The 15025-nt window shown below is 50.3% G+C and overlaps 1 protein-coding gene across 2 annotated transcripts in view; it reads left to right on the top strand.

Moving 5' to 3' along the window:
* The window catches only part of LOC144121187 (uncharacterized), a 113338-nt gene extending 103608 nt beyond the window's left edge, over window positions 1-9730 (top strand). Inside the window, exons 5-6 of one of the 2 annotated variants that reach the window (XM_077654259.1) lie at window positions 3919-4130; window positions 4732-9730. In XM_077654259.1, coding sequence (XP_077510385.1) covers window positions 3919-4130; window positions 4732-5642 — 1123 coding nt within the window. In that variant the 3' untranslated portion in view covers window positions 5643-9730. Of the gene's footprint in view, window positions 1-3915; window positions 4131-4731 lie in introns of both variants that reach the window. The other variant, XM_077654258.1, reaches the window with a different exon arrangement.
* The last annotated feature ends 5295 nt before the right edge of the window (window positions 9731-15025 follow it).

Here is a 15025-nt window from a genome sequence, read left to right as displayed (position 1 = left end):
TTAAGCGTGGCTCTTTTGACCGTCCCTTTTCCTCTTCGCTATTTCTCGCTTCCCATCTTTTTTTCTTCTTTCTTCCATTCCTCTTCTTCGCCTTCCTCCACCTCCTCGCCTCGTGCTTGGAGCCGTCATCACGTCGTTCGAGCCAATCAGCGTGTAGGCGGCGCGCATACACACGCGTGTTGTCGGGTTGCGCGCGCATACGCCCCTAACTTCTTCCTTTTCATCTCGCGAAGCCCGCTCTCGCCGCGGTAATGCGTGGTTCTATTAATAAGCGGTCTGGTTTCGGAGCGGCGGGCCCGTCTGTGTCACGTCCAGTGCAAGCAGCAGCAGCAGCTTCGCCGGTGGCCCCTTTCGGGCGCCGGCCCGCGCGGCTATAAAACGGACGCTCGCTCGCTCGCCTATAGCTGTCGTCATTGCGCTGCCGTGTATGTGTACATACGTGGTTCATGACTCGAAGCGGCATATAACCATTAACGAGGGCGTTCCCGTGGAAATGAGTATTATATACCCTGCGCTGCGCGGAGGTTTCGAGTGAGGCTGTTTTGTCGGCGTGTAACAAGCCCGCGGGACGCCTAGGTCGAATCTTTCGAAAGAACCGCGCGCAAATCAACCAGCTCTTTAGTGAGCCCCGAGATGCGCGACTCTGCATGCATTTTAGGTCGATTTAGTGCGACGCTTGTGTGACGCGTTGTGCTGAATTTGTTGTCTGACGCTTTGATTCTTGTATCCCCCCCACCCTTGTTTTTTGTTTGTTGGGTTTATTTGAAGTGGCCGAAAGCCATATGTACCTTCGAGGAGGCAGTATAACTACCTTCTCGCCTGCAAAGCAATTGGATAAAGCAACTATGACGACAAAACTCGCCGCCCCGGGATGATGGGAGTGTGAGGGCAACAGCAAGAGTGTGGGTCGCTCAGTTTACGGTCACTCGTACATACGTAATGCGCACGGGGCAGACGTGTAGGGGAATTTTCTGCACAGCTTTCATGCTTCTCGCACGGCTTTTCTAAGCAAACAGATTACGCTGATGTTGAAGAGTGACTAAGTCTCGTTGTCTCGAACTTGTACTTGAACGCTGTTCTACACTATACCTCACCTTACGCCACTGTCCTGTACAAGGGCCTTTCTTTAGTTACTCTACAACGGCCAGCTGACGAGCGCCGTTTCGCAGTGGCGGGAACTTTGGGAACTAGCGTCCATGCGCGAAAAGCAGGCTCTAAATAAGGCTGTACTGTGTTTCTCCGAACGCTTGAATCGATACCAGTGTCATTGCCTGCAGGCCGCTGCCACTCTCCACTCTGATTGTTTCTTTTCATCTTGAATGCGTTTTTACTTCAGCGGTCAACGTATCTTTGTGCTGTACCGACCTACCATGACGCAGCGACGAAGTCTGTGCATTAAGCCTGGCTAACGGCCTGTCTGCCGACATTTTAAGGCTAGCACTATTCTGAACTTACTTTTCTGTCTCTCTTACCCTCTTTACATCTTATGTTAGTGTACAGCGCAGTGTGAAGGGCAGAAAACAGACAACAAAGAAAAGACGTATGATCTTCTGTCGTCCTACCGTTAGGCTTTGCTGCTGCACTGCAGTAATATCAATATACTTTATGCCAGCAGGTTCAACGGCTGCCCACCTCTGGACTCACTATATACTTTCTTCCACTGTCGCCATCAGGACGAAGAAATGGGCTTGGGCAGGGCATGTAATGCAAAGGCAAGATAACCGGTGGTCCTTAGGTGTAACGGAGTGGATTCCAAGATAAGGAAAGCGCATACGGGGGGGGGGGGGGGGGGGGGTCAGAATGTTAGGTGGGCGGATTAGATCAAGAAGTTTGCGGGGATACGGTGGCGGCAGCTGGCAAAGTACAGGGTTAATTGGAAAGACATGGGAGAGGTATTTGTCCTGCAGTGGGCGTAGTCCGGCTGATAATAATGTAATGATGCTTTTTGGCCCGATCCTACTATTAACATATCCCCCCCCCCCCCCCCCCCAGACCCCCCTTTCGCAACGGTCCACACTGACTTCCTGGTTTTGTATAGTCCGACTTATATGTTTGCATTTGTGAGCGTATTCGTTACCGCTGTCCAGTCGCTACGAAAGGCATGTCTTCCCACGTGCGCAGCGTGATGCGCATGGCGGTAAGGGCCTAATTAGTATTCACGCAACGATTTGTCCCTAAGTGTCGCTTCGACCGTCGTTTGCCAACAGCTGCGAAGGACCCGCACGAAAGTGTACGCCACACACTACTTCAACTTGGACGCAAATGCAGTGATAACTACGACTCTTGACTTGCAAACTATAGGTTTCCGGATTGATGCATGTTAGGTATACGTGTGCGGCATATCTGAGTCCGCACTTGTATATATCTAAGGGTTGTTATTAGTCTTTGGCGTCACTGCTGAAGCTCTCTCTTTTTTACAGCGCTAGCAAACTGTACATAAACTCAGTCTAATAGATATGTTTTTTTTTTTTCATATGATTAACTTGTTGCCATGTATATATGAATGGGCCGTACCAACGTGTTACCTTTTTCCCCAGTCTGGCGCTGATTTGTGCCGTGTTTCTAGCTGTAATAACGGTACCTGCTGCAGACACACCTCTAAAGATGTCATCATTTCCTCTGTAGTCGGATACACCTGAAGCCTGCAGTGAAGCTCCCGCACACATTCAGGACCGGCGCACAGAATTCCTCGATGAAGAAAAAGTAATCGGTTGTTGAAACATTTGTTGTTACCTAAACAAGAAGGTCATCACAAGAAAAAATATAAGCTCTACAATTTTGATACCTGGCTTGTTTAATATAGCCAAACATTAAACAGTTGAATTCGTTTACTATTGTGATTGACCAGCGAATATAATACAAGACGCCGCGGACCGTCCCCCAGTGTTAGCAACTGCTGTTTTAAAGCGAAAGCTTTACTACGCCAGCCAGCGAGCCATTTCGGCTCGTCGAGCACTTCAGCCGTATGCCGTGTGCCGTGGCCGACGAACGACCTTGAGCCGCCGTTGCCTAGTAACGCCGCAGCCACGCTCCAACAGATGGAGCCGCCGTCGACGCCGCTGCCGTCGCCGCTCGCTCCACCAGATTGCTCCGCTGGCCTAGAGGATGGTGTGGTGCGTGTATATATATATATATATATATATATATATATATATATATATATATATATATATATATATATGCGCTTCGCCTCAGTGTATTGTAGTCGTTATGGAGAGCGCGAAAGAGATGCAACAACGACAGAACGAAACGAGGAAGAGACGAGCTCAAGAGACGCCAGAAGAACGCGCCGCACGACTCGAGAAGCGTCGTAACGAAGATGCGGCTAGAAGAAGCCGTGCCTCGTCCCGGGGTGACTCTTCAACTGCGGAAGAGAATGGTTTGAGTTCTCGAGAGCGTGGGAATGAGACGCTGAGTAAACGACGTGCCGAGAAAACGAAGCTTTCGCAATTCAACTAGGGTTAACCAGAGCTAAATCACAGCCATTTTTTTATTTCAAGTTGTGTCCTCCTGTAGGGTACATTTATATGACAAGAAAAAGTCCACGCCTTCTAGCCCTCAGCGTATACTAAAAGCGACAGTTTTACCTGTATTATCCTCGCTGATCATTTATATTTGGTTCCACAATGTCGTAACTGGAACAAATGCCGGTGTATGCTGTCGGGTGTGGTGTCATGTACATCGAGGCGAACAGTGGTCGCCAAATGAAACGTACAGTTCAAAGAGGTGGTGTTGTGCCGTCTCCACATTTTCCGCTGCATTAGTGTTAACAATGCCGGAAACAAACAAAAGTAGTCGTGTCTGATTGGTTCCTTCCAGCTGCTACTTCTCGTTTGTACTCCGGGCTATCACATGATTGGCTGTGAGAAGTGCGTGTTCTCAGGAGGGTGTGTTCCCGGTGCGTCTTCGTCACAGGAGACAGGCGATGCTGCTCCAGCAGGCGCCTTCTTCGCTGCACGGTGGGTCCCAGGGCTCGTCCCTGAGTCGCCTGTCTGCCACCAACCACCACCATACGGCGCTGGTCTCCGGACAGGAGGACTCCAGCGACGAGGACGACAAGCTAGACGTGGGCGAGGCGTCGGACCTCAGGCCGGACGGTGTACTCGGGGGAAGTCCCGGACGCGACGCCGGTAAGAAGCTGCCGCCTCATGCATGGGTGCAAAGTAGCACATAGTTCTCATATTAGTCTCCTCACTGCTGGGTTGTCTTTTTTTTAGCATTTCGTTAGACAGTCGCTTTCGATGAAAAGAATAAGTAAACCTTCACTAAGCCCATCAAACAGTGGGTTTTCAAGTGGAAGTAGTTATTGCTTCTTTTGCAGGTAGGGGCGAAGCAGCGCAAAGAGGAAAGGGGAAGACGAAAGGAAAACAAAAGGGACCGAAAAGAGATGAACACAGAAGTAGGAATGCAATCAAGCATCGTGGAACTTAGGGGTTGTGGCGCTCTGCCTGAAAGTTAGGCATGCTTCGTAAAAGTTGATCCCTTGGACATAATAGTCCTGCTGTGGCCATAAATTGAAAATAGGTTAAAGATACAGGCTTTATCAAGACACACCTTTATGCGCAGGCTTTCAGTAATAGCCGCATGGTACAAAACAAATTGTACTTATTTTTTATTTATTTTAGCTCGCGTTTCGGGGCACTTGTGGACACACACACACACAGAAGAGGCTGAGTGTGCTTTCTAGTGCTTTCGCGCCGTCACCTATTCCACCGTCATCTTCTGGCGCAGATGACCGGCGCGACGACCGGTCTGACCGGCGCTCCCCGCTCAGCTCCGGCTCGGCGGCCGACCTGCGGGACCGAATCGGCGGCAGCAAACTGTCCCCCGGCATGACGTCGGGCCCACTGCCGCAGCCTTCTCCCCTGCTGCCGTACTTCTACCCGCCCTCGCTGTACCCACCGGGGCTCGCGTTACCGCAGCTGTTCTTCCCCGGGGCAGCCGCAGCCGCAGCGGCTGCTGCAGCGGCGGCCGCCTCCGGAAGCCTGCCTGCCTCGGCGGCCACCACGCCGGCGGCACTCTCGTTCCTCATGGCGGCAAATCACCCGCTGCTCAACCCGGCCTGCTACTCCGAGATGGCGTCCAGGTTGAAGCAGCACCGCTTCTCTCCGTACCCCATACCCAGTGGAGCTGGAAGCCCGTCGGGGACGCCACAGTCCCCCTTCCGGTTCCGTCCTGGTGCGGGCTTCCTCGAAGAAGACGGCTCGCCGCCCGCGGCGCCCAGGTCTCCGCTGGAGACGGCCTTCCCGCAACAGACTCCCTCCACGACGCCGCCGCCGCTCATCCCGGACTACGGGGCGTCGTCAGCCGTCCAGGGCAGCAGCTCCAGCAAGCCCAGCACTCCCGTCAACTCGGACGACGGCGGCTGCAATTCGTCCGCGGAGAGTTCCAGGAGCGCCGGCTTCGCCGGAAGTGGTTTTGGTGGTGGTGCGGGTGTCTCGTTGGCTGCGTCCTCGACGGCGTCGACGTTGGCGTCGGCGAGGAAACGGGGTTCGTCACCGCTCCAGTCGCGGTCGACGTCAAGTGACCTGAGGAGCATTGAGAACATTGTGAACGGACTCGAGCAGCGACGCAGAGACTCGATGGCTGCTGCTGCGGCCGCTGCCATGGCGGCGGCTCAGGACAGCAAAGCCGGCTGCTAGTACTGGGCGTGCAATGTGTTTGGGTGTGCTATGTACCTCATCGCTCCGTGTCACTGGCTTCGTGAGGCACTGTGCTGGCTGCAGCTCTGAGGCGTTCCTTTCGATGAAGCGGTGGCGCATAGGTGCCATTCACTGTACACTGCGTCCTGGTACTTGTTCCCGCCCTTCTTAGACAAGTGGCACTTCGCCCCCATTTTTTTTACGTTTATCCGTTCGGTAATTATCAAAGCGCGGCTTTCGTTGCAAATTACCTCGCCTTTCTGAAGGTCGTTCTGCGAATTTTATTGGATTCAAGTGCAGCTTTGATGGCTTTTTCTGCAATTTAGTTAGGTGTAGTTCCAGCTGTACTCGGCTGTAGTCGTCACTCTTATACGAGTGCTTTCTTCGCCACTGTCTTTGGCGTTAAAACTGTTTTGTTTCCACATTTCTGGTAATATGGCTCTGATATGAACACCAGGAGACGTGGTTGTTTGCGGCAGCCCGAATATCAAGCGCAGTTTACGAGGTTAAACCAGAGCTGCACCCAAGCTTCTACAGTGCCATTGAACATCAGCGATGCAGAGCTTTCGTATGTATGTGCCCGGCTGCAGGTCTCAGAGTGCGTCCATATGCGTGTGTGTGAGTGTGTTTGCGTGCCTGTGTTTGTGTGTGACGGCTCACTCCCTCTGCGTCGACGGACCACAAAGCTTTGCTGGTCAAACTTTACCGCCCGTGGCGACGACATGCGCACTGCTGCTGCAGTGTGGACGATGTAGCGTGATGTGTGTGCTGATTCAGTTTATCGGGGCGATCGATGCTTGTGCGCTGCCTATACAGCAGCGTCTCAGGTCGCTCGGGGATGCGCCCACCGCCTCTCACCTGTGCAGCGACGGGAACGTATGTAACCCTTGAAATGACGCTGAAGGAACCCGGGAGCGTTTCGTGAATATGACCCCGAAGGGGTCATATTCACAAGTCCGCGGATTTTGTGCAAATACAGGTTTATACGTTTCGGCCTGCGTAGAGGCTTTCTTTTCCCTCCGCGTGTTGTGCTTCAGATGACAAGTTACGAACACTGCGTTACCGAGAGAGCACAGAGAATTTTAGTGAATAGCTGGACAAAGAGTGGACAGGCTGCAAGTCTCGCTTGTCCACGTGGATAATTCGTCTGGAGGCACATAAGGAAGTTATTAACATCCTGCAGGTTAAAGTACAACGAAATCCTATTCAGGAAAGTAAATTTAAACCATATATGCGCTCTTTGCTAAAACTGGTAGAGAAAGATGCTTACATCTTGTCCATCTATGTGCACACGCCGCTAAGGATGTTATTACCCTGTGTACAAGCCGTCGGCGAGAGTGGCGCCAACCAATGTTCTGTCGGAGGATGACATATTGACTCACAAGGATTGCATATAGGGAGTTGAACCTTATAAATTTCTGCCCGAAATATAAGACTTCGTAGTGGCATATAGGACTGCCTCTTGGCCAAGCGAGCCGAAAGTGCTGCCTTCCTGAATATTTATTTCGTGGCGCCGCATGGACTTTGACCCAAAATGGCGTAGGTCGGTGGTGTAGGGCATTGAGGCACTCTATTGGCTGGTGGGAACGTGTTCGGGCTTGAAAATAGCTTTTTTTTTCCGAAATAACTGCCTCTTCCCCTTCGCTGCGGCTCCTCCTCTCAAGTAGGCAGCGCCCTCTGAGAATTCAAGAAGGAACATTGAAAGGACGCTCTGTCGCACATTGTGAATGTACAGAAATATATATGTACAGTATATAAATATATAAATATGTATACAGAGAACATGAAACATTGCAATATGAATGCTGGCGTTTTGCGCGGCACAGGGTGGGGCCAAGCAAGTTTTGGACGCACTCTGCGGAGCTTCTGAGAATCTCATTTGAATCCGTAACAGAAGCTGGCGAAGTATAATAAACAAAAGTGACCCGTGCCTGATATGCTTAATATTCGCCGCTTGTCCTCTTATACTTTTTTTTTTTTTTGCTCTTCGCAAGTTCTTCAACGCAGTCCCGGGAATTGCTGAGTGTGCTAGAAATTTGGCAAGAGGCGAAGGTACTGAATATTTATTTCTCCGAACGTACTGCAGCCGGAACCTCGCTAAGTGTCTACAGAGTTAAAGGACTACAACATCTAATTTTATTTGCACGTTTTCGTCTCTATAAAGATGCGTAAAACATTTAAAAATATGGATCGCCACGTGATAATTCGATAAATTTAAAAAGAAATTTCTTCCTTCAAGGTGTCTCGGTTCCATCAACCGAGGAACGGCTGTCACGTGTAAGGTGGCTTTTGATCACGTGAGGCATGACAAAAACTGGAATGTAATAGCTGATATACGCGGCTCGTTGTCATTTCAGATATTGAAGACGGTTGGCTTATGCATTACAGCGGACCTAAACCCAACTTACATGTCGCAGCCATCGTTTGGTCGTTGAAAACCGAAACTTAAAAACCAACAAAGTGAAGTACAATTGCAATTATTTAGCAACCTTAGAAGAATGTCTCGGGGGATCCATGTATACTTATCTCGAATGCATCATTTTTAAGAGGAAGACACACCAGCAAAAAATTTGGTGTCTATACTCTTTTAACATGCAGATATATCCGAAATCGCATAATGCAACGAAGAGGGTAGCGACAATAGCGCGCAATGTGCTTGGTGTGAGAATGTGGAACCTGTGAATGGCAACCGAGTTCGCAGTATATCGGCGGCAGAACTCCTCCACGTTCGACTGATATTTCTGAAGGCCCTCGATTCGACTGCTTATTAAAACTGCCCGTGTGAGACGGGTTTTAGACAGCGAACTAGCGAGGTATTGCAGCCTGTCTCGATTTCGTTCGGTCAATAGTCCGGTGACAGTCGAACTGAGATGCGTTCTGTACCGAAGCCGTTTAATTTTATTCAGGCTCTCAAAACCTCGGTTGACGAATTTTTTGTTTAGTTTTCGGCTTTTTATTTTCTCTCGTTGTCTGGCATTCGAACGCGTGTATGCCTGGACGTATGCAGAAAGCTTTAAATTCGAAATACTGGCGCAAACGTTTTCTTTTCTTTTTTTTGCTTTTAACGACGCCAACTTGCAATGAAAGAACATAGCAAGAAAGACAAGCGAAAGATAAACAAACTAAGCGGGATGGATCTTCAGTGTTCATGCAAACTGCGTCGCAGAAATGTCATGCTGTAGTGCCAACTCCTATCCTCGCATTGAACCCGTTCATAAACTTGCTGGACAATATGTTTTCTTCTCGCGGTATATGTTGCTGTCTACGCAAGCTTAAGCCTCTGCCACGTCAGGCCTTCAAGAATCGACTTAAGCGGTCTCACGGCACGAGCCGATTTTTAGCAGCAAATAAGCATCGAACAAAAAATAAACACTTGTTAAATGTTCATTGATGAGTTGCCAGATGGATGGACAGTCGTGTATAGTACACTATACGTACAGTCTTGGTCAAAACTCTTAAGGCCAAAGGCTTTTCGCTTCATCCACAATAACAGAGCCATTACGGCACTATTAAAAATAACCGAATGGCACTATTAAAAATCGAATGGACTTAAAATGCTAGCAGATGCTTTCTTCTTGCGGTAGAGAAGCTTCCTGCTTGACTTGGGTTTTGAATGATCAGCTACACGGAGCATTCTATGAACATTCATATCGCTGCAGCTTAAAGCTGCGGCCTTAAGACTTTTGAGCAAGACTGTACATGGTAGGGCGTGGTTATACAGCATACTGGGTGTAGCGTTCAACGCATCTGTGTGTCTTACCAAAGAAGGTTTCCTGACTTAACCTTGTTCGTGTGTTCGGTTTTCTTTTGCGTACGCATGTTTACACGCACGTGCGTGTGCGTTTTTTTGTGGCTGCGTGATGAGCATGAGTTTTCTGCGAGTGTGAGTCCATGCGACAAAGTGAAACCATTGTTTCCACACGCGCGCCTCCACGGGATGGCATCGCTGTACATAAATCCACCTGCATATACGCACACGTTATTGTTCTCAAAAGAGAGACGAGGAATGGACGAATCTTCTGAACGGTAGCAGAGTGTGTGAGAACAATAAAGCGAACTACAACTGTCATGGAAAAACGAACCCTCGACCTGAGTTTTTTTATTTTCCAGTGTGTTCCCTCTGGGAGCCGGAACTTCGTATCTTGCAGTGCATGCCTTGTATAGTGCGCAATAAGAACTTGTCAATGTTGTGGCTGCGGCATTTGTACCGTGCTTATTCCGCTAGCCTGGGTAACTATAAAGATTGCCATGCCTTTATAAGGATACTACACTAAATCTGGTTCTATATTGGTTACAGGTGGTAACTGAAAATTACGTGGAACCATTTAAAAATTCCACGGAAATAAGTGGAACCTCGTTCCAGATACATGAATCTGCAAATATGCGGAACAATGTTTCAGTTGACTTAAAAAAAGTGTTAAATAGGAAAGTGTTCCGCATACATGCGTCTGGAACATTGTTCCGGCTGTATTTTGAAGATTAATCTGTGCAACCGTGTTCCAGGTAGGGCTTGCTTGCCGTGGTTGAGGTATATAGCAAGCAGGTCTTTTTAGCTGCGTATAGCGTATCCACACCATGCACGGTTGCGTAGGCAGGGGAAGCGGCTACCCTTGATGCCCAATGAAGCTGGGAAGAACAGGAAGTAGAAGAGGAAGAATAAGCCGCTCAAAAGCAGGAACATAGCCTGGATTTTTATTTTTTACCGGGAGGATGCAAGGTATACTTTCTTGCATTGTGGGTGGCGGGAGAGTCAGTGTTGTTCGGTGCATGTCCAACTAGAGCACTGCCCAAATAATTAAAGGGGGAGGGGGGCGGGATGCGTGTCTGTAGCAGTTGCGCCACAGCGTTTTACGTGTGTGTCAGCATATTTTGTGATGTATTCTACAAAATCAAAGGCTCGTTTGGTACATTGCTGTCACCAAACAGGTCCACTTGCAAGCACGATAAAAGAAGGGACGCCACCCAGTCGTCGCAATTAAAGAAGACATAGATGGCAGGTTGGCGCTCAGTGGCAGGTCACTGTCTGTGTGTCGTGTTTGTGCACAAGTTATAGATGTCGCCGCGTTAGCGTAGAGAACACTGAAGCTTGACCTTGAGGGTGGCCTTGATCAAACCACAAATAAATAAAATAAATATTGCCGCAGCTGGTACTCGAACCGCGGTGGCGCAACCAGGTGAGCTTCGCTGGCCACTGCACGAGGGCACTATGTATGCTATCGCCGCAGCCGATCACGCCTAGTGTTAAACTGCAACACACTCTCGCGCTGCGCATAGCACATCGTCGTCTTCATTGACTAATACTACTATCAAACTAATACCATCTCCAGACATGCCTGCGACCAAGAAAAGCAAAACCATGAGTGAACCAGGCTAAACACATTCTTTCGCGCGTCTACTCTGTTTAACTACGTTAAAACCCTATCACTTTTTTTTTTTTGCAGTGCTCATATATCGGCAACTTATACACTCCAATTTCAAGTGTCCATTTTTTTCACTCCTCCACTCTCTGATGCACTTCCGTATACTGGATCAGTAAGAACGCTATCCAGGTGGGCGGGTGATTGAGCGCTGCAACGAACGTGCCCAACCTTGTCACGTGATACAAGATGAGGATGGTGGAGAGGGGTGGCTTCTTTTTCTGTATGGTCCCTTCCCGCAAGCCACCTTTTCACAAACTGTGAGGAAGGCTCTGTATGAATGGCAGCTTATGCACCGCCTGCCTTGCCTTCGTGAAAGCATGGAGAGAAAGAGAGAGATAGCGGTATCTCCAAATACAGAGTCAAGTGTGCTGTGCTGACTTGGGATTGGATTGTTGCGGAATGACATTGATGGCTTCAGCTATTAGTGCAGAGAGCCCGCAATCTGCAGCTGCACGCAGTCGAACGAAACTGCGCACCCGGCTACACGTGTGTAGACGCAGTATGAGAGCAGACCGCTCGCGACGATTCTTTTCTGCGACACGGGGCCCTTAGCGCTATCGCGTTAAAATTGGTTGGACTTCATATGCGTGGTCGAGGCGCGCTAGCGAAAATTACCGGTTGCTGTGAAGCAGGATGCAGGAATATAGCTAACGGTTCAATTCTGAGGGTCTTAAATTAAGGAATTTATTATTTTGAGGGGTGGATTTGTGTGGTTAACTCTGAGAGTGCGGGCGGGAGGTGCAGGCGGGGGGGGGGGGGGGGGGGGGGCGCCATCTCACTTCATGTATATGTTAGACTTCTTTCGCTCGAAAGTCGAGTTCTTCATGGTGTCTAGATGTGAAATTTGTATAATTGGCCCTCGTAAATTGTCGCATATACAACTTGAACATGCAGACGCGTGAGGATACGCCTTCACCAGTGGTTACGTACATATATACTATACACGAGCAGAGGTCCGTACGCAGCTCAGGAGTGGGTGTGGAATGAATTCACTCTGCAAAACCCGTAGAGACCAAAAGAATGAACAAAACACCACCACCACCCTCCCCCCACAGAGCCATATGCAAAGGGAGAAACGAATAGCACTCCGGGAAGCGAGCGGGGAGACAGCCAGGTCGCGCGCTGCTCGTGACGACATCGCCGCCACAGCAGCACATGTGTGTGTGGGCCGGCGTGAAAGTTGACGCCGGAAAGCTGCGCCGCGGGGGAAAGAAGACCCGAGGGACAGCGACAATATCTGCGACAACAGTCGGTCGTCTGGGAGCGCGCGCGGCCTCCCGTGCATGTATACCGTGTTTGCGAAGGTGTAACCCGCACCACTTCTTTTCCGCTGAAAATGTGGCTGCGCAACTGTGCTCAGCGTGGCAAATAAACTGGGGCTAGCTGATTATGTGATTTTGATATTATGCGCTTCGTCCGTCTCGTGTCTTTTTCCGTGCCGTCGTATCTTGAGCACAGCGAGCGGTGCGGAAATGATTTTAAAAAATCTGAAAATGTGACAGCCATACTTGTACCCTACCCCAGTCCTGAAGCCCTCAGCTTGGAATGCTCAAACTGTATATAATATATAGTGTTAGCTTTTGATAAGAAGCAAAGCCGGAGGAAAAGGCCTTCGTCGAAATTGCGCTAGCGACTCTATACCACACCAGGAGCGACCGCGAGGAGAAGCTACTGTAGTACGGTAGGTAGCTAAGGAGTGTAGGCGCTGGAAACTGGATACTGTTGTAGCTTAAGTGACCGCCGGCTTCCTATTATAACCCCGAGTTCAGGTCCACAGACCTCCTCGTATTTGCACGTTCTCATAATAAATGACCTCCATGGCTTTGCTGCACTGATGTCGGTTGCTTTCATCGATCAACGTGTCGGCGACGTCCAGCCGTTCGGCAAAGTTCCGTGCGGCTAGCTCGGTCAAATGTGCCAGGGCACAGGGTCCGCCGTGCAGCTATGTACTGGAACACACATACCGCATCCTCCAAGCTAAGAGCTGATGCGCTGTGACAATAACTCTCATCATCACCTTCTTAGACGATTGGAACTTCACGGAGCTAAGTGTTCGACTTGGAAGTCGACAGTTGACTCCTTGTGGTTGTGGGGTGTAGCTCGCCACGAACCGGGAATAAGACCCTTTACAAATCATCACATTTGTTGCTATCGGCCTCGTCCCCGTGTACGTCGTGCTGTTCATTGTACAGTCATGTCGGGCCAAGAAACATGCTCGTCTATCTCGTGATCTCCCTGTGGCCTGGGTTCTTTTCACTAAGGCTGCATGCAACTTAACAGCACTGCACATCCGACTCCTGGCCGCTGTAGCTGAGTGAATGCGGTATGCGTACATGTACTCTTACGTATAAACGTGGCGTGGAGGCGTGGGGGAGATGACATCGAGATGCTCTCTCTCTCAGCTTCTGGAGCTGCCTCCTCGCCTGTCGCGGCTCCTCGAAAATGAGGCGAGGCGACAACTTCCTTCCGGGGGTGTGGGTGTCTGCCCAAAACATGCACATCGCGCGCCAGCGGATGCCGTGAACTGTGGAGACGACGGTGGCGCTTTATGCAAGTCGCTGCGGGAACTGGCGCCGCGACTGCCGTCTGCCGCGCTCCAAGCGTGACGCGAGCGCGTAACACGCGTGTCCAATCGCAACCGCCATTTCACGCCCGGGAGGAGCGCCGACCGCGGCCGCCGCGCCTCTTCCTCCTCTCCGCATTCTTCTCTCCCTCTTTTCCGACAACGAGGAAGAGTGACACGTCGTAGGCGCCGAACGCCGCATGGTGTGAGGATACAGCGGCGTTGCGCGAGGCGCTTAAACTCAGCGTCGCCAACTAAATTTTGCCGCAGGCAGCGCTGGCGCTCCGCGTTTTTCACCGTTAGCAGGATGCCGTGTGGGGCGGTGCCCTAAAAGCAAAAAGAGCCGTAAATCGGCGTTCGTTATGGGGCAGCAAAAGAGAAACCAAAAGCCGAGAAAGTAAAAAGTTTGCAGCCTCTGAGGACTCTCACGGAAAAACGAGAAGCTTTACTAATTACAAACGGCTGCTGCGTCCGCCGCCCCATGACGAAGTCGGCGACGCTACGCGGGATATGCGAGAACGGAAAGAAATGGAGGAGCACAGAGAAATATACAGAGATAGACGAAGCAAAACACAAAGAAACAAAATGAGTGAAAAGAAAATAGCCGGAACCGAAGCGGGGCGAAAGCAGTCGCGGAGATAGCGCGACAATCTCGCCCCCGGAGCCGCGGGACATGATGGAAAGACCGCGACGACGCGAATTAGCGCCGCGTCTTCCCTGGAAGCCCGTGAGGACTTTCGCACATTTCCTGCAGCTCCTCTCACAACTCAAGACCCCCCCCCTCTCAGTGTCTTTCTTCTTCAGACACAAAGAAAACGGAATGGACGGCTGGTAGGAGTCTCGGCAAGATCATGACTCACTTGGCGGAGATGGTGCACATTGCAGGTAGCGTTTTGAGGCTCGCGGTCTTGGCTCCTCGGTGGGACGTCATGGAGAAATGTGGTATATGCAGGGCGTGTCACGTGCATGTGAGGATCTAAATTATAGCATTTAGCCGGCATAAACAAGATGCAGTGATAGCTATACCCTCCCCAACCCCACTCCCTAACACAGCTCCTCTTCCTGAGAGCACCTGCTCCTAGGCACCACGACCATTTTGGATCATGCACTACTTGTGTAAGAACACTCCCTACAACACCCACTTGCCTACCGACCTGCAGTCTATAGAATGGAGGTCCGGCCTGCTGGTCTGTTTGTCCCGTTGTCTGTCGTCCTGTCGATCTGATGGGTTCGTCGGTCAGTGAGTCAGTTATGAAGCAAACACACCCCTTGCAACTCTCGTAAAAAAAAAATTAAATCGAAATGCCCACGAAAGTGTGTATAGCTTCCAGAGTATCAGTGATTGCCATTTAGCTGTATTCGCTCATCTGAGCTGTGCATGGGATCTCAGCGCGTAAACA

This window comes from Amblyomma americanum, chromosome 2 (assembly GCF_052857255.1).
Source record: "Amblyomma americanum isolate KBUSLIRL-KWMA chromosome 2, ASM5285725v1, whole genome shotgun sequence".
NCBI classification, from domain to species: domain Eukaryota; kingdom Metazoa; phylum Arthropoda; class Arachnida; order Ixodida; family Ixodidae; genus Amblyomma; species Amblyomma americanum.
The sequence above is the reverse complement of the archived record's forward strand: the minus strand, read 5'-3'. Positions and strand labels throughout refer to the sequence as shown.